The sequence below is a fragment of the Protobothrops mucrosquamatus genome, unplaced genomic scaffold (assembly GCF_001527695.2).
Source record: "Protobothrops mucrosquamatus isolate PMUCROS unplaced genomic scaffold, P.Mucros_1.0 scaffold2524, whole genome shotgun sequence".
NCBI classification, from domain to species: Eukaryota; Metazoa; Chordata; class Lepidosauria; order Squamata; family Viperidae; genus Protobothrops; species Protobothrops mucrosquamatus.
Genome location: NW_015388586.1, coordinates 18,120 through 31,555, shown reverse-complemented (window position 1 = coordinate 31,555; position 13,436 = coordinate 18,120). Strand labels below are relative to the sequence as shown.

The window sequence follows — 13,436 nt, the reverse complement described above, 5'->3', positions numbered from 1 at the left end:
TTTTTTTCTCAGTTCCGCAGCCATTTTAAAACCATTCTCCAAACTTCTTTAAATATCACTTCAATAATCCAAAAGAGTAACAGTATTAATATCACCAACCAGTAGGCATCACAAATTCATTGCAGCTAAAACTTTCCAGAGCCGGAGAAGCAACAATGTATCTCTATCCAGTTAGTAACCAAAAGAGAGTGAAAGTAAAAAAACGAAAGTATTCCAGAGAAACGGCAATTCCGCAGCCATTTTCTCTCTCTTTAAATCTCCACAACAAAAAGAAGATGCTAGTATATTTTGAGTCAAAGTCACGAACAGTCCACTGTAACTCCAAACCTCCTGTTTAGTTCCGTCTGCTTATAGTTTGAGTCCAAATACCTTTCAATAGCAGAGGTGGGAGCTGCATCTGGCTTCGCTCCAAATGAGTAGGAGCGAAGGCATCATGGGGCGCGGAGAACGTCCAGACTCCGGGCGAGCTAGCATCTCTCATCCCCGATTAAAGCAAAACCGGGGTGAGAGGAAGCTCTAGCCCTATCTGGACTAACTCACCCCCCCCCCTCTTCGCCCGAGGGACGAGGTTCCGAGCCGAGAGACAGCTGACGAACGCTGTCTCTTCAGGCTTTGACGCGCTCCCAGACGGGCGGCTAACAAAAGTTGCCATGCGGTGCAGCCTGTCACCACCGGAAGTCCCGTTCGGGCATTTCTTAAGGGAGTCACTAACAGTAGACCTCCTGTGATCCATAGGTACCCTTCTTGGGATCTATCTAAGGTTCTTCAGGCACTTACCTTGTCTCCCTTTGAACCACTCATAACATGTTCCTTAAGGTACCTGTCACTCAAGGTTTCCTTTCTGATCGCAATTACTTCTGCCAGGCGCATATCGGAATTAGCTGCCTTGTCGATCAGATCGGACCTGTGCAGATTTCATGATGACAGAGTGGTCCTTCGGTTGGACCCGTCATTTGTTCCCAAAATAAACACAGTTTTTCATACAGCGCAAGAAGTCGTTTTGCCAGACTTCTGTCCTCGTCCATCACATGATTTGGAACGACAATGGCACTCACTAGATGTGAGGGGGGCATTACGCTGTTATATCAAACGCACGGCACCTTTCCGTAAATCGGAAGCCCTGTTTGTTTCTTTTCAGCCTTCCTCAATGGGCCAAAAGGTGTCAGCTTCCACCATTGGTCGGTGGATCAGAGCCTGTATCGCAGGTGCGTATGGCTCACTTGCCTTGCCTGTTCCTACTCACATGACGGCTCACTCTACCCGCAGTGCTGCCACAACGGTGGCGTGGGCGACCCAAGTGTCAATTGAAGAAATCTGTCGGGCGGCGACTTGGTCTTCGCCTTCGCCCTTCATTAGACATTACCGCCTGGATAAATTTGCGTCGGCTGAGGCCGCGTTTGGTAGACGTATTTTGCAACAAGTAGTCACACCATCGGGGGGTCCAGCCCCAACTGACACCCACCCTTAGGGACTCAGGAAGCTTTGGTACGTCCCATTGGTGGATTCTTCAGTCATCTTGCTGGAGAAGGAGCGTTGGCTTACCTGAACGCCCTTTCTCAGCATGATGATGAAGAATCCACGCCCTCCCGTTCAGTGGTTAGTTGGGTCTGAGTTGGGGGCCTGTTCTTGTGTGTTTTTTTCTGGATACCTGCTTGAGAGCCATCACGTCGCACTGTTGTCATTGGCTACGCCGTCGATGAAACTGGGAAGTCCCAGACAAAGAGGGGGCGTGACAACTTGACAACTTAGTCTGATTGGGCAGGAGGACTGAAATAACCCATTGGTGGATTCTTCATCTTCATGCTGAGAAAGGGCGTTCAGGTAAGCCAACGCTCCTTCACTTAATAACCATTGCAAAAACGGTCCTAAATTGGTCACAATTCAACGCCACCTTGCTCAGCCGTGGAAATTCTGATCCCAATTGTGGTCATAAATCAAGGACTACTTGTATACAAATTAGAGGATTGCAAAGGTAAAATGGGGGAGAGTAGAATTGTTCTTAGGCTTTATTTAACATAAATTTTAAGCTTTTAGCCCAATGGCTACTACAGGTAGTCCTTGACGTACAACCGCAATTGAGCCCAAAATTTATGTTGCTAACTGAAACATTTCTTAAGTGAGTTTTGCTCCATTTTATGACCTTTCCTGCCACAGTTATTAAGTGAATCTGCAGTTGTTAAGTTAGTAAGATGGTTGTTAGTTGAATCTGGCTTTCCCATTGACTTCACTTGTCAGAAGGTCACAAAAGGTGATCACATAACTCCAGGAACTGCAGCTGTCATAAATATGAGTCAGTTGCAAAGCAGCTGAATGGAACGGATGGAACCGATGGAAACTAACCAAGGAGAGAAGCAACCTAGAACTAAGGAGAAACTTCCTGCCAGTTAGAACAATTAACCAGTGGAACACCCTGCCTCCAGAAGCTGTGAATGCTCCAACACTGGAAGGTTTTAAGAGACTGGACAGCCATTTGTCCGAAATGGTGTAGGGTTTCCTGCCTGAGCAGGGGGTTGGACTAGATGACCTCCAAGGTCCCTTCCAACTTTATTATTATTATTGTTATTATTATTGATCATGTGACCTTGGTCATGCCACAACAGCCATAAGTGTGAAAAACAGTCAAGTCCCTTTTTTCAGTGCCGTTGTAACTTTGAACAGCCACTAAATGAATTTTTTAAGTCGGCAAGTACCTGTTCTCAGTCCAACCTATCTCAAAGCGAAAATGTTATGGGGATAAAGCTAGTGAATGAGACTCTTCCCAGTAAATTGCTTTTTCAAAAAGAGCCAGATAAAAATGCACCACATAGGTAGTAATGAAAGATTCCCATAATTCTCACCCAATTCGGCCTTCAGTCTATGAGCTATGGCAAAGTCCAGTCTGTTCTGAAGCCTCAGAACAGGGAAGGTTTCTCCCTACCTGAAGAAATGCTGATATTGAGACAGTCTTCCTCTTTTCTCAAGTCTGTTAGATCTAATTTAACTCTCTCTGGGAAGAAAATCCCACAGCCACTGGAAGCCATTTTTCTTAATCCTTGATTCAGAAGCATTCAAGGAATCCTAGGTCCTGTCACAAATCATAATTTCTTCCTCCCTCCCCTCCTGCCCCCACCCTTTTTTTCCTTTTTTTAATTCTAGGGACACAGCTAATGCAGTGAAGGAGAAGTTTGGCAAAAAACTGTACGAATCCCTCCTCGTGTAAGTCTCCTAGGAGAAGGCAAGAAGAAATATGATAAACTGCTGAGCATCAGATAATGGACTGCTGGGTTGCCATGGCTACAGAGAATGGGAACTTAAGAGACCTTCTCCTTCTCTTTGCCTTGTCTCTTCTGAGAAGTATTAATTTGATAGAAGCCTATTTCAGAAATCCTGGTTCCGATATAAAAACTAGAATGCGCATCCAAGTGATAAGCAGTACTGAAAATATTATTTTTTTAAAAAAGATTTTTATTCATTTACGACATAAAATACGAAAATACAAAAACAAATAGTAAGGAACAACGGTAGGGGAGGGGGGAAAAGAGAAGTGTGGAAAAGGGGGAAAAGAAAAAAAAGACGTTGATTTCCAACTCCCTCTGTGGCAGTAGGATAAGGCATTAACATCGAATCTCAACTTTTTACATTTCTATAGTAGTATGAACTAGCCATTTCTATATCAACAAATCAGTCTAATCAGTAAAACCCCAAATCATAGTATCATTTTTTTTCTACCTCAAGCACAAAGTCCAGAAGCGGTTTCCAAGTAGAAACAAAAGTACTTATATTATTTTTTTATCAAAACAGTCAATTTAGCCATCTCTGCTAAATCCATCAGCTTTTGTAGCCATCCGTCCCTGGTGGGGATCAAAACATCCTTCCATTTTTGTGCGTAGAGCAGTCTTGCTGCCGTCACCATATATAAAATCAGAGTTCCATTTTTTCCCCAGGTCTTTTTCTATTAGACCCAGAGTACTGTAAATATTATTAATTTCCACATTATTCATTGCCTGCTTTTCCATTTCAGGGGGAACCTTCCTGACATGAACAAAATGTTGGACAAAGAAGATTTCACAATGATGAAGAGAGCCATCTTTGCAACTCAGGTATGGGCCATGAAGAAAAACGAGTGTCAATGCTGCAAATACTGTATAGTCTTGCTTTGACAATATGCTCAGACACATGACAACAAGTATTGAAAAAAATTGGTCAGAGTATTTGCACATGAAAAATGAGTTTATTTCACATTAATAATACAGGTACTCCTCGACTTAACAATCATTCATTTAGAGACAGTTCAAAGTTACAACAACACTGAAAAAGTGACTTGCCACCAATCTTCACACATATGACTATTGCAGTATTTCTGATCAAAATTCAGGCACTTGACAGCTGGCATCTATTTACAATGGTTGCAGCATTTTGTGGTTATGATGGCCATTTGCGACTTTTCCAGACAGCCAGATTTGTTTAACAACTACATAATTCATTTAACAACTACATAATTCATTTAACAACTGCTGCAATCTGCTCATTAACTGTGGCAAAAAAAGGTTGTAAAATTGGGCACAACTCACAACCCCTTTGCTTAGCAATGGAAATTCTGGTCCCAATTGTGATTGTGAGGTGAGGACTACCTGTAACCATTTATTTATATGACTGTTCATCTCACACAAAGCAATTCTGGGCGGTTGCAATTAGGCTGAGAGTCTCTTAGAAGGACATGTAGCTAGATGAGTGTGAGCAGAGGATTCTGGGAGTCTGGAACTAAATTCCTGGATTGTAGGTTGCTTTCATTCAGCCCTCCCCTTATTGGCTGAGTGGACTTCTGACTCTGGATTGTCAGCAATGAAGATGCTGGTTCTGGAAATAGAAAAGACTCTTGTGATTGAAGCTGCATTGGAACAGAGATGATAACTGCATAGAAGAGTGTTGGATTTGTGTTCCTTAATTAAGATATCTTGGTTTACTGGACTTGTCTTAGAAAAAGGGAAAAAAATGAACATTGTTCAGAGTTTGAGGAAGGATCTTGTGTTTTGTATAAAAGAACATTTAATCCTCCTTCCCTTCTTTCCCCATCTGGAATTTTTCAGCTCAGTCTCTGGTTTACCATCTCAGTGAAAGCTGCACCTCAGTAGAAAATAAGCCAGAATATTCCATTATAAAGTCAAGAATGCCACACTGAAGTGTGTGGAGAAGGGAGATCTTCCTTTCTTTCCAGGGTCTCTGAATGAGGAATAAGATTCCCCCGGAGACATGGGTGGCACCCTCTCTCCTGGGGTTCCAGAAGGACTTTAAAGCATGATCAGTTCTCAGGCCTGGGGTAGTGTATCTGAGACACCCCTATAATGTTTTGTATTATGCTTTTATTGGTATGGTTGTTTTTAATTTAGGCTTTCACATTTCCTACGTGTGTTTCTTAACTTTTTTCAAATGGTTTTTTAATATATTGTAATCCACCCAGAGTCTACTGGAGTGAGTGGCCATAAGAAATGTGATTAAATAAATAAACACTGATGAATGTAGGATTCCTAGTACTAAGTTCTGCACATGCCCCCAAACACATTTCATGCATTCTGTGATTAGACAGGAAATCCACATTCTTCACTCAGAAAACATATGAGAAAAGGAGAGAGAAATTATCTTTAAATATAAAGTGATTCCTTCAGGTAACCATAATGTATTGTCCTGCCAGATTTACACAGAAGGGGAAGCAGGAAAAACATAGAAGGTATCTTGGATTCAGTTTAATGTGTGAATTACAGGCTTTGCTTCTCTTCAAGATTTAAGATTTTAAATCTGAGCTGTTAACATCTGTCTGGATTTTTTTCCCCCTCTTCAATCAGCGCCATTCTTTCCCCCCAATCTGTACTCACAACATGCTGGATGATTCTACCGACCCTATTCTGAACACCATCAGGCGCATTGGTCTCTTCAATAGCAGCACCGACCGTGTCAAGGTGAGTAACAGGTGTCTGTCCATGCCAGGTGAGGGGAGATATTTGGGGGAGATATTTGCAGTACAGTATTTTTAAAAGCATTTTAAAATATTATAACTTCCAGCATTTTTAAGATGATGCTGGAAATTATAATATTTCATGCCTGATTTTATCTGGTAATTTTTGTCTTTTAATTGTCCTGTCGACCTTTTATTTATTCTTGGAAATCTTATGGTAATAATGATAAGCCAAAATGATTGAAGGAAAGAATGGTGGTTTGCAGTCTATTCTGAATTTCCTCTGCTGGAATTTTTTGAACTCAGGCTCTTTTCTTTTAGTCTTGGTGTCTATAGTTGCTGTGAATAATAATAAGAATTTTTAGTGGATGTAATTTAGATACATGTCCAATATATTTTAAATGTTTTATTGTAATTGGTATATGGCAGTGGTGGCGAACCTATGGCACGGGTGCCAGAGGCGGCACTCGGAGCCCTCTCTGTGGGCACACGTGCCGTTGCCCCACCCTTGCCTCCCCCTGCGACCCCCTCCTCTCCAGGAGCCCCCCTGAAGGAGAGTCGCCCCCGAGCGTGGCCCACACGGAGCAGTGCAGCCAAGGACATGGCAGCCAGGCAGTGTAGACAACACTCTGCCCTCACACCCCATCATGCAGTTGATGCTGCAGGGCGCGGGCAGAGGGTGTGGCCACCATAGCGCTGCTGGGCTGCCTGGGCGATCTGCGGTGGGCCCTGGAGGCGGTGAGTGGCCCCGCAGGGAGGGGGATGGGGGGAGCGGAGCAGGGGCAGGGCAGAGGGTGGAGCGGGGGCGGGGCCAGTTTTTGGGCACTCAGTCTCTAAAAGGTTCGCCATCACTGATATAGTTGCCATATTATTTTTTCTTTTCATCTTTTGGCTTTATTCCTAAAACAAAGTTATCTGTTTATGTTCTGTCCCCGTCAGACACACACACCCAAACAGCCAGCCGAGGGTTAAAGAACTTCTCCACACTCCAATTCACAGATAAGAAAACTTGGCAGCAGCTCCGTAGCTGCCTGCCAAGACTTTTACTCAGAGAACAAAAAACAATACACACAGTTAGAAAATTAAGTCCACAGCAAACTACTTCGCCAGAGATTCAGCTTTGTCCGTCACAGAGTCCAAATGGCCACCACCTCCCTTTTTATAGTCTGTGGGGTGTGGTCCAGTGACTCAGCTTAATCTCTGGCACGTCTCCTTTTCTGCTGCGCACGCTTGTCGCTCCTACGCTGGCGTGGATCCAGCCACAACTTCTCTTCCTCACTATCCGAAACACCTGGCTCCTGGCCAATCTCAGAACCACCTGGCTCCTGGTCAATCTCAGAACCACCTGGCTCCTGGTCAATCTCTCCTCCGTCTGGAGACACCTGAGGCATTGCCAAAGAGGAGGGTCCTGGAGAGGGAGGCCTGGCCATCTCCTCTCCTTCATGTTCGGAGCCTTCTCCTCCGATAAGAGGGGCTCACAAGACGGAGCCACAACAGTTTATCAGAATCTTTGTCCTTTTAGTTTGCTTTTTTAACTGCTTATTTCCATGGAATATATTATTTTTAAAAAGGATCCTGTATTATCATGATCCCTTACAGACACATAAATTGAATACTAGCAGCGTAAACCTGAATCAGCTGTATGCACATACATAAAGATACACATGGATGAAATGCAATATAGAATTTTAAGGATGGCTGTGCCTACAAGAGCAGATGTGATGTATGTTTCCAAATGTATCCTCACTACATCACCATGGTGTTTTATGGCTTTTTTATAATTATTCATAATAATATCACAGGTAGTTCTCAACTTACAACCACAATTGAGACTATCACTTCTGTTGCTAAGCAAGACAGTTGAGTTTTGCCCCATTTTACAGCCTTTCTTACCACAGTTGTTAAGTGAATCAGTGCAGTTGTTAAGTTGGAGACACGGTTGTTAAGTGAAATCTGGATTCCCCTTTGACTTTGATTGTCAGAAGTCACAAAAGTTGATCACATGACCCAGGCACATTGCACAACTGTCATAAATATGAATCGGTTGCCCAGCATCTGAATTTTAATCATGTGACCATGTGGATGCTTTGGTGGTTGTGTGAAAAATAGTCATGTCACATTTTTCAGTGCTGTTGTAACTTTGAACAGTCACTAAATGAACTGTTGTAAGTCAAAGACTACCTGTATTGCATTATATTAAATCACTAGAAGCTGGTTCTTGAGTTTGATAGTATATAAACAAATAAATACAATCTCTCTTTTTTCTTTTCTCCTCCCAAGGTCATCTTCCATCCAGAATTTCTGTCTTCCACTAGTCCGTTGCTTCCTGTTGACTATGAAGAATTTGTTAGAGGCTGCCATTTGGGGGTGTTTCCTTCCTATTACGAACCATGGGGCTACACACCAGGTAGGTGGGTTGTAAGGGCAGGCTTGTGGGTATTGACTCAACACACACACACACACACACACACACACACACACACACACACACACCGTTCCAATGTACTTGGGTACTGAAAATAAACCCTAGTATTTCTGTCATAAGAAACACAGAATGAAATAGATTACGTAGTTGTAATCAATAGATTACTTAGTTGTGCTCACTTTGAAGACATCTACAGATGTTCAAAATTACAACAACATTGAAAAAAGTGACATGATTATTTTCACACTTATGACTTGCAATATCCCCACGGTCACGTGATCAAAATTCAGGTGCTTGCCAACTGCCATGTGTTTATGACAGTTGCACTTTCCCAGGGTCATGTGATCCCCATTTGTAACCTCTGCAACTGCCTTCCAACAAGCAAAGTCAATAGAAGCCAGATTCACTTAACAACTGCAGTGATTCATTTTTAACAGTGTGGCAAAAAAGGTCATAAAATGAGGTTCAACTCAGTTAACAATTGCCTTGCTGAGCAACAGAAAGTTTGGGCTCATATGTGGGTCAAAATGTAGTCATAAGTCAAGGTCTACCTGCATATGAATATAGGATTTTATTTTTTGCATAATTAAGTGGTGTATTATAATGATCAGTTTTAACTGCCAGAAAACAAGAAATATGAAAAATTGAAAGAGCAGTTGGAAATGAGAATAACTAGGAAAGTATTCAGAGAAAAGGACAAAATTACATTTTGTCACCTGTTGTTTTTTTTAACGGCGAAACTGAAATTTCCAGGCAGTCTCCCCAACTATATCATCTTTGGAGTAAAGCAAATACATAAATATTTTGGCTGTACTTCAGTTTGTTCAGTTTCTGTTTATAAACAGGCCAAAAAAATTATCTACCTACTACTAAAGTGCTTGTTCCTGTAATTGTTCACTGGGTAAAATACTGCATTTTATTTTGGGGCCACATTTTTGAACCAAGGTAGGGGTTCAGAATGGGCAAATTTTATAAAATGTTTTATGACATAATACAAAATGCCTTGCAACATTTCCCGTGCTGATGTTTGACTGTGCTACACAGTTCAACATGGGCTATTTTCAAGAGGGATACCCCTGTGAATATATGCCAACTTTTCCAGTGAAGGCAATGCCATAGAAACACTTTCACTGTTGAAGCTATTGAGGAAGGGAACATGTCTGAAAGGACAACCAAACAGGCACAGGTTGTCAGTGGATACCACAGTGTCACAAGATTGCGCCAGGTATGTTTTGCACATAATTCTACGTGTATCTTGTTAGTCTTGAGACCTATTAACTTTGCTTTCCAAAAGTGATGGAAAAGAAAGAGCCAAGATGGTCTTGAATTTTTCATCTGAAATTCATTTCTTTTAGTGTATTTTATCATTGTTCGGCCCACTGCAAACAATAAGGCCTTTTTTAGCCATTCACCTACATGTTTTCCCACTTAATTCCTCAAGTACTTTCCTAAGTGTTGGCTTTTCCTTCTTCAGTTTAAGGAGATGGAGCTATTAAAAATAACGGAGGTGCATGTTTTATATACAATTTATCAGGAAACCTTGTCCAGAATAAGTACCAATATGACATCAAAATACATTGGAAATATCCAAGTGGGGCGATAATAAAACACTATAGTAGATTGCTAGTGTTTTTAGCCAGTTGTGCCTTATTCCAGGTTATTGTTTCCTTCTTCCCCGGTAGTCAATCAGCTTTCCATGTAACTACGTAGTGTTATGATTATATCATATCATGTCATGTAAATCATCTATTGATTAAAAAATAAATAAATTATGTGAGTAGTTCTGCTTTGGCTAGAAAAGGATGACAACTCATTTCTGAACCTTATTAAGGGAAGAGATATAAAAACAAAATTTTATTATGAATCATGGCTGAAATGAAAAGAGGGGCAGATAAGTAAATGTAAATTTGAGGAAAGCACAGCCTCTTCTAATGCCTACAACAAAGTTCTGGTGGTAATAAAATAGCTGTTTACTATTCTTAACACGTACATAAAATCTGTAGGGAGTGGAAAGCTTAGCAAACTCAAGTGACCAAAACTGAACAAGCTCCAAGGTAAATTCTTGAGATGGTGCATATCCCCAGGATTTAATCCTCCCGTGTCCTCCAATGACCTCTGTCTTATCCTCCAGCTGAATGCACCGTGATGGGGATCCCCAGCATTTCCACCAACCTCTCTGGCTTTGGCTGCTTCATGGAAGAACACATAGCTGATCCATCTGCCTACGGTTGGTATCACATCGGGACCTCTGGAAACAGGGATTGGCGCAATGGGAACATGTGCAACCCTTGCTCAACCACAAGATAATTCCTTCAGGTGGATCTGGGGAGAATAATTTGGGTGGGTAGATCAGTCTATACATTTCTGGAGGAAAACATATTGGGAGAAATGACTTAGGGTGATTCCATTCTGTTTGTTCTAGCCCAGTCTTAGCTGATTAAAGCAAGATTTCTGGGGCATAAGGGAACAAAAATTCAAAGATCAGTGGTATTCCACTTGGAGAAGATTGAGCCATTTCAATCTACTGTATAAGATAGATGTTAAGATATTTAAATTTAGTAGGTTGCTACGCTGTGATTGGTTGCTATGGATGTGGAGGGGGAGTTTCACTTTTTCCCCTGTCTTTTTCTTCTGTGTGTCTCATATGCTCTTGATTTACCTGATGATGCTCCTGTTTGCCTGACTGTCTTGTCTGATGTATATATAGATGTAAAATATATTTATTTATATAAAAACTACAAGTACAAGTCAGCATGTATGATTCCATTTGGATACCAGCTGCACAATTCCCTGACAATAGAGCATCATAAAGGCAGGCGTGTACTGGATAAAACATTTTTCATACAGGCAATCCTTGACTTGTGACTATTCATTCAGTGACTGTTCAAAGTTACAACAGCACTGAAAAAAGTGATTTACCAGCAGTCCTTACACTTACAACCTTTGGAGTGTTCCCACAGTTATATGACCAAAATTTGGATACTTGGCAACTGACATGGTTTTATGACAGTTGTAGTGTCCCAGGGTCACATGATCACCATTTGCAACTTTCCCAGCTTGTTTCCGACAAGCATAGTCAATGGGGAAAGCCAGATTCACTTAAAAAACATGTGATTCAATTAACGACCATGGTGATTCACTTAAGAGCCATAGCAAAATAGGTCATGAAATTGGGAGCAACCATAACAGTCACCTAACTTACTAATGAAAGTTCCTGTCCTAATTGTGGTTATAAGTCGAGGACCATCTGTATATTATTCTCTAGCATCTCAGCCAACAGCCATTCAGTTAGGCATAAGAGAGTCAGCCTTGTCTTCCTTTGGTCAGTTGTCAGCTCTCTGTATTGAATCCAAGGTGATGCCATGCTTTGATATCGTTTTGGTTCCCACCAGGGATCTACATCTTAGACAGGCGTTTCCGAAGCTTGGATGAGTCGTGCACCCAGTTGACCTCTTTCCTCTACAGCTTCTGCCAGCAGTCACGGCGGCAGCGCATTATCCAGCGAAACCGCACAGAGAGGCTTTCTGATCTCTTGGATTGGAAATATCTTGGAAGGGTGAGCTTTTTCTTCACAGTGACATGCAATGGTGGTAGTCCTCCTCCTCCTCTACTCTATGGCAGTTCACCTGCTTTCCTTCCTGTGTTGTAATCCCCACGTTTGCCTCTAGAGGGCGTATAGTGCAAATACTACCGTATTTTCCGGTGTATAAGACGACTGGGCGTATAAGACGACCCCCGACTTTTGAGAAGATTTTCAGGGTTTAGAAAGTCGTCTTATATGTCGGAAAATACGGTATTCCTCAAACTATGATTATGTAAAGAATGATTGATGTTCTTTGTCCAGAGGATAATGCCACTTTATATTTTTATTGGTGCCATATAAATATTGATACAAGAAAAATAAGCCATTTTAAAGCTCTGGCTATTCCATCTAATTGTTTATAGTCCAGAATATATAACAAGTATCCTCTACTTCTGTAATAGATATGTGTAGGAACATAACAATGAGTAGCAAATTCTGTGAAAAACCCTGATATAAGGCTTTATTTACAATTGCACTATTTTATTTGAAATATGAAATAGAAAGCTTTGAATACTGGCAAAATGCCATATAGTGATTTGTCTATCTTGGGATTTAGAGATGTAATCATAGTGATGGAATTTAAACAAATGCTAAAATTCTATGTTTTGTAAGGGCAACAAATGTTATTGCTAAAACAGTAAAATGTGGGACTAATTGAAGTTTAGGGAAATAGTTACCTACTTAGCTACAGTGCCATCATATTGTTCTTGATTTAACTAAAATATCAAATGCCTTTTTCTTAGGCACTGAAACATTTTTAAACAGGAGCAAGAAACTTAAGCAACTCTGAACAGCATTTTGTTTCAACATGTCTAGTTTTGATTGCACTTGTTTGTTCTCGAGATGAAATTTAAAGCATTATTGTCTGAGTTAAATAAGCATGTGCCCTCATTTGTTTAAACAAAGGTACAAAGGTAGAAAGCTATAGTTTTGTGATTTTCAATATGCATCACAGTGGAAATTAACCCTACATGTTTAGTTACCTTTTTAAACATTAATTACATCAGTTGGTTGAACTATACTCTTTCACATAGCAGGACTCAAAATTATTCCTTAACAATTCTACCAGTCTGTTTTCTTTATATAAAAATAGTACAAAGGATACATAAGTGTAATTTTTAGGGCAATTATCACATCCTGAATTTGCAGCTCCTAAACTCACCTTTTTAGGAATAAAGCTAGTTAAACTCATAGGTCTTTTAGTTGGAAAATGTTCATATTAAAGCTTTGCCAAAATCTTGTTTAGGGATTAGAGATGGCTGAATGGGGGGGACATGCGTTACGGGATTGCATTCTGTTTAAGAATACTATCCTCAGTAACGCTGCGTGCTGCCAAGTGTTTCGTTTTTAAATACCAAATTCTGACCTGTTTAACGATTCTTGATCGCATGCTGTAGAAATGCTTATATCCAAGAATATAGACATGGGATAAACTTCAAACCTTTGACACAACCTTTGATGGCATTTCAGGAATTAAGATAGAGCTTCTCGCCTGCTCA

General features: G+C 41.0%; 1 protein-coding gene across 1 annotated transcript in view; it reads left to right on the top strand.

The window, feature by feature from the left end:
* The window catches only part of LOC107295836 (glycogen [starch] synthase, muscle-like), a 57,061-nt gene that overhangs the window by 39,737 nt on the left and 3,888 nt on the right, over positions 1-13,436 (top strand). Inside the window, exons 9-14 of the mRNA XM_015825168.1 lie at positions 3,136-3,195; positions 4,001-4,079; positions 5,820-5,933; positions 8,210-8,336; positions 10,486-10,581; positions 11,747-11,910. Coding sequence (XP_015680654.1) covers positions 3,136-3,195; positions 4,001-4,079; positions 5,820-5,933; positions 8,210-8,336; positions 10,486-10,581; positions 11,747-11,910 — 640 coding nt within the window. The remainder of the gene's footprint in view (positions 1-3,135; positions 3,196-4,000; positions 4,080-5,819; positions 5,934-8,209; positions 8,337-10,485; positions 10,582-11,746; positions 11,911-13,436) is intronic.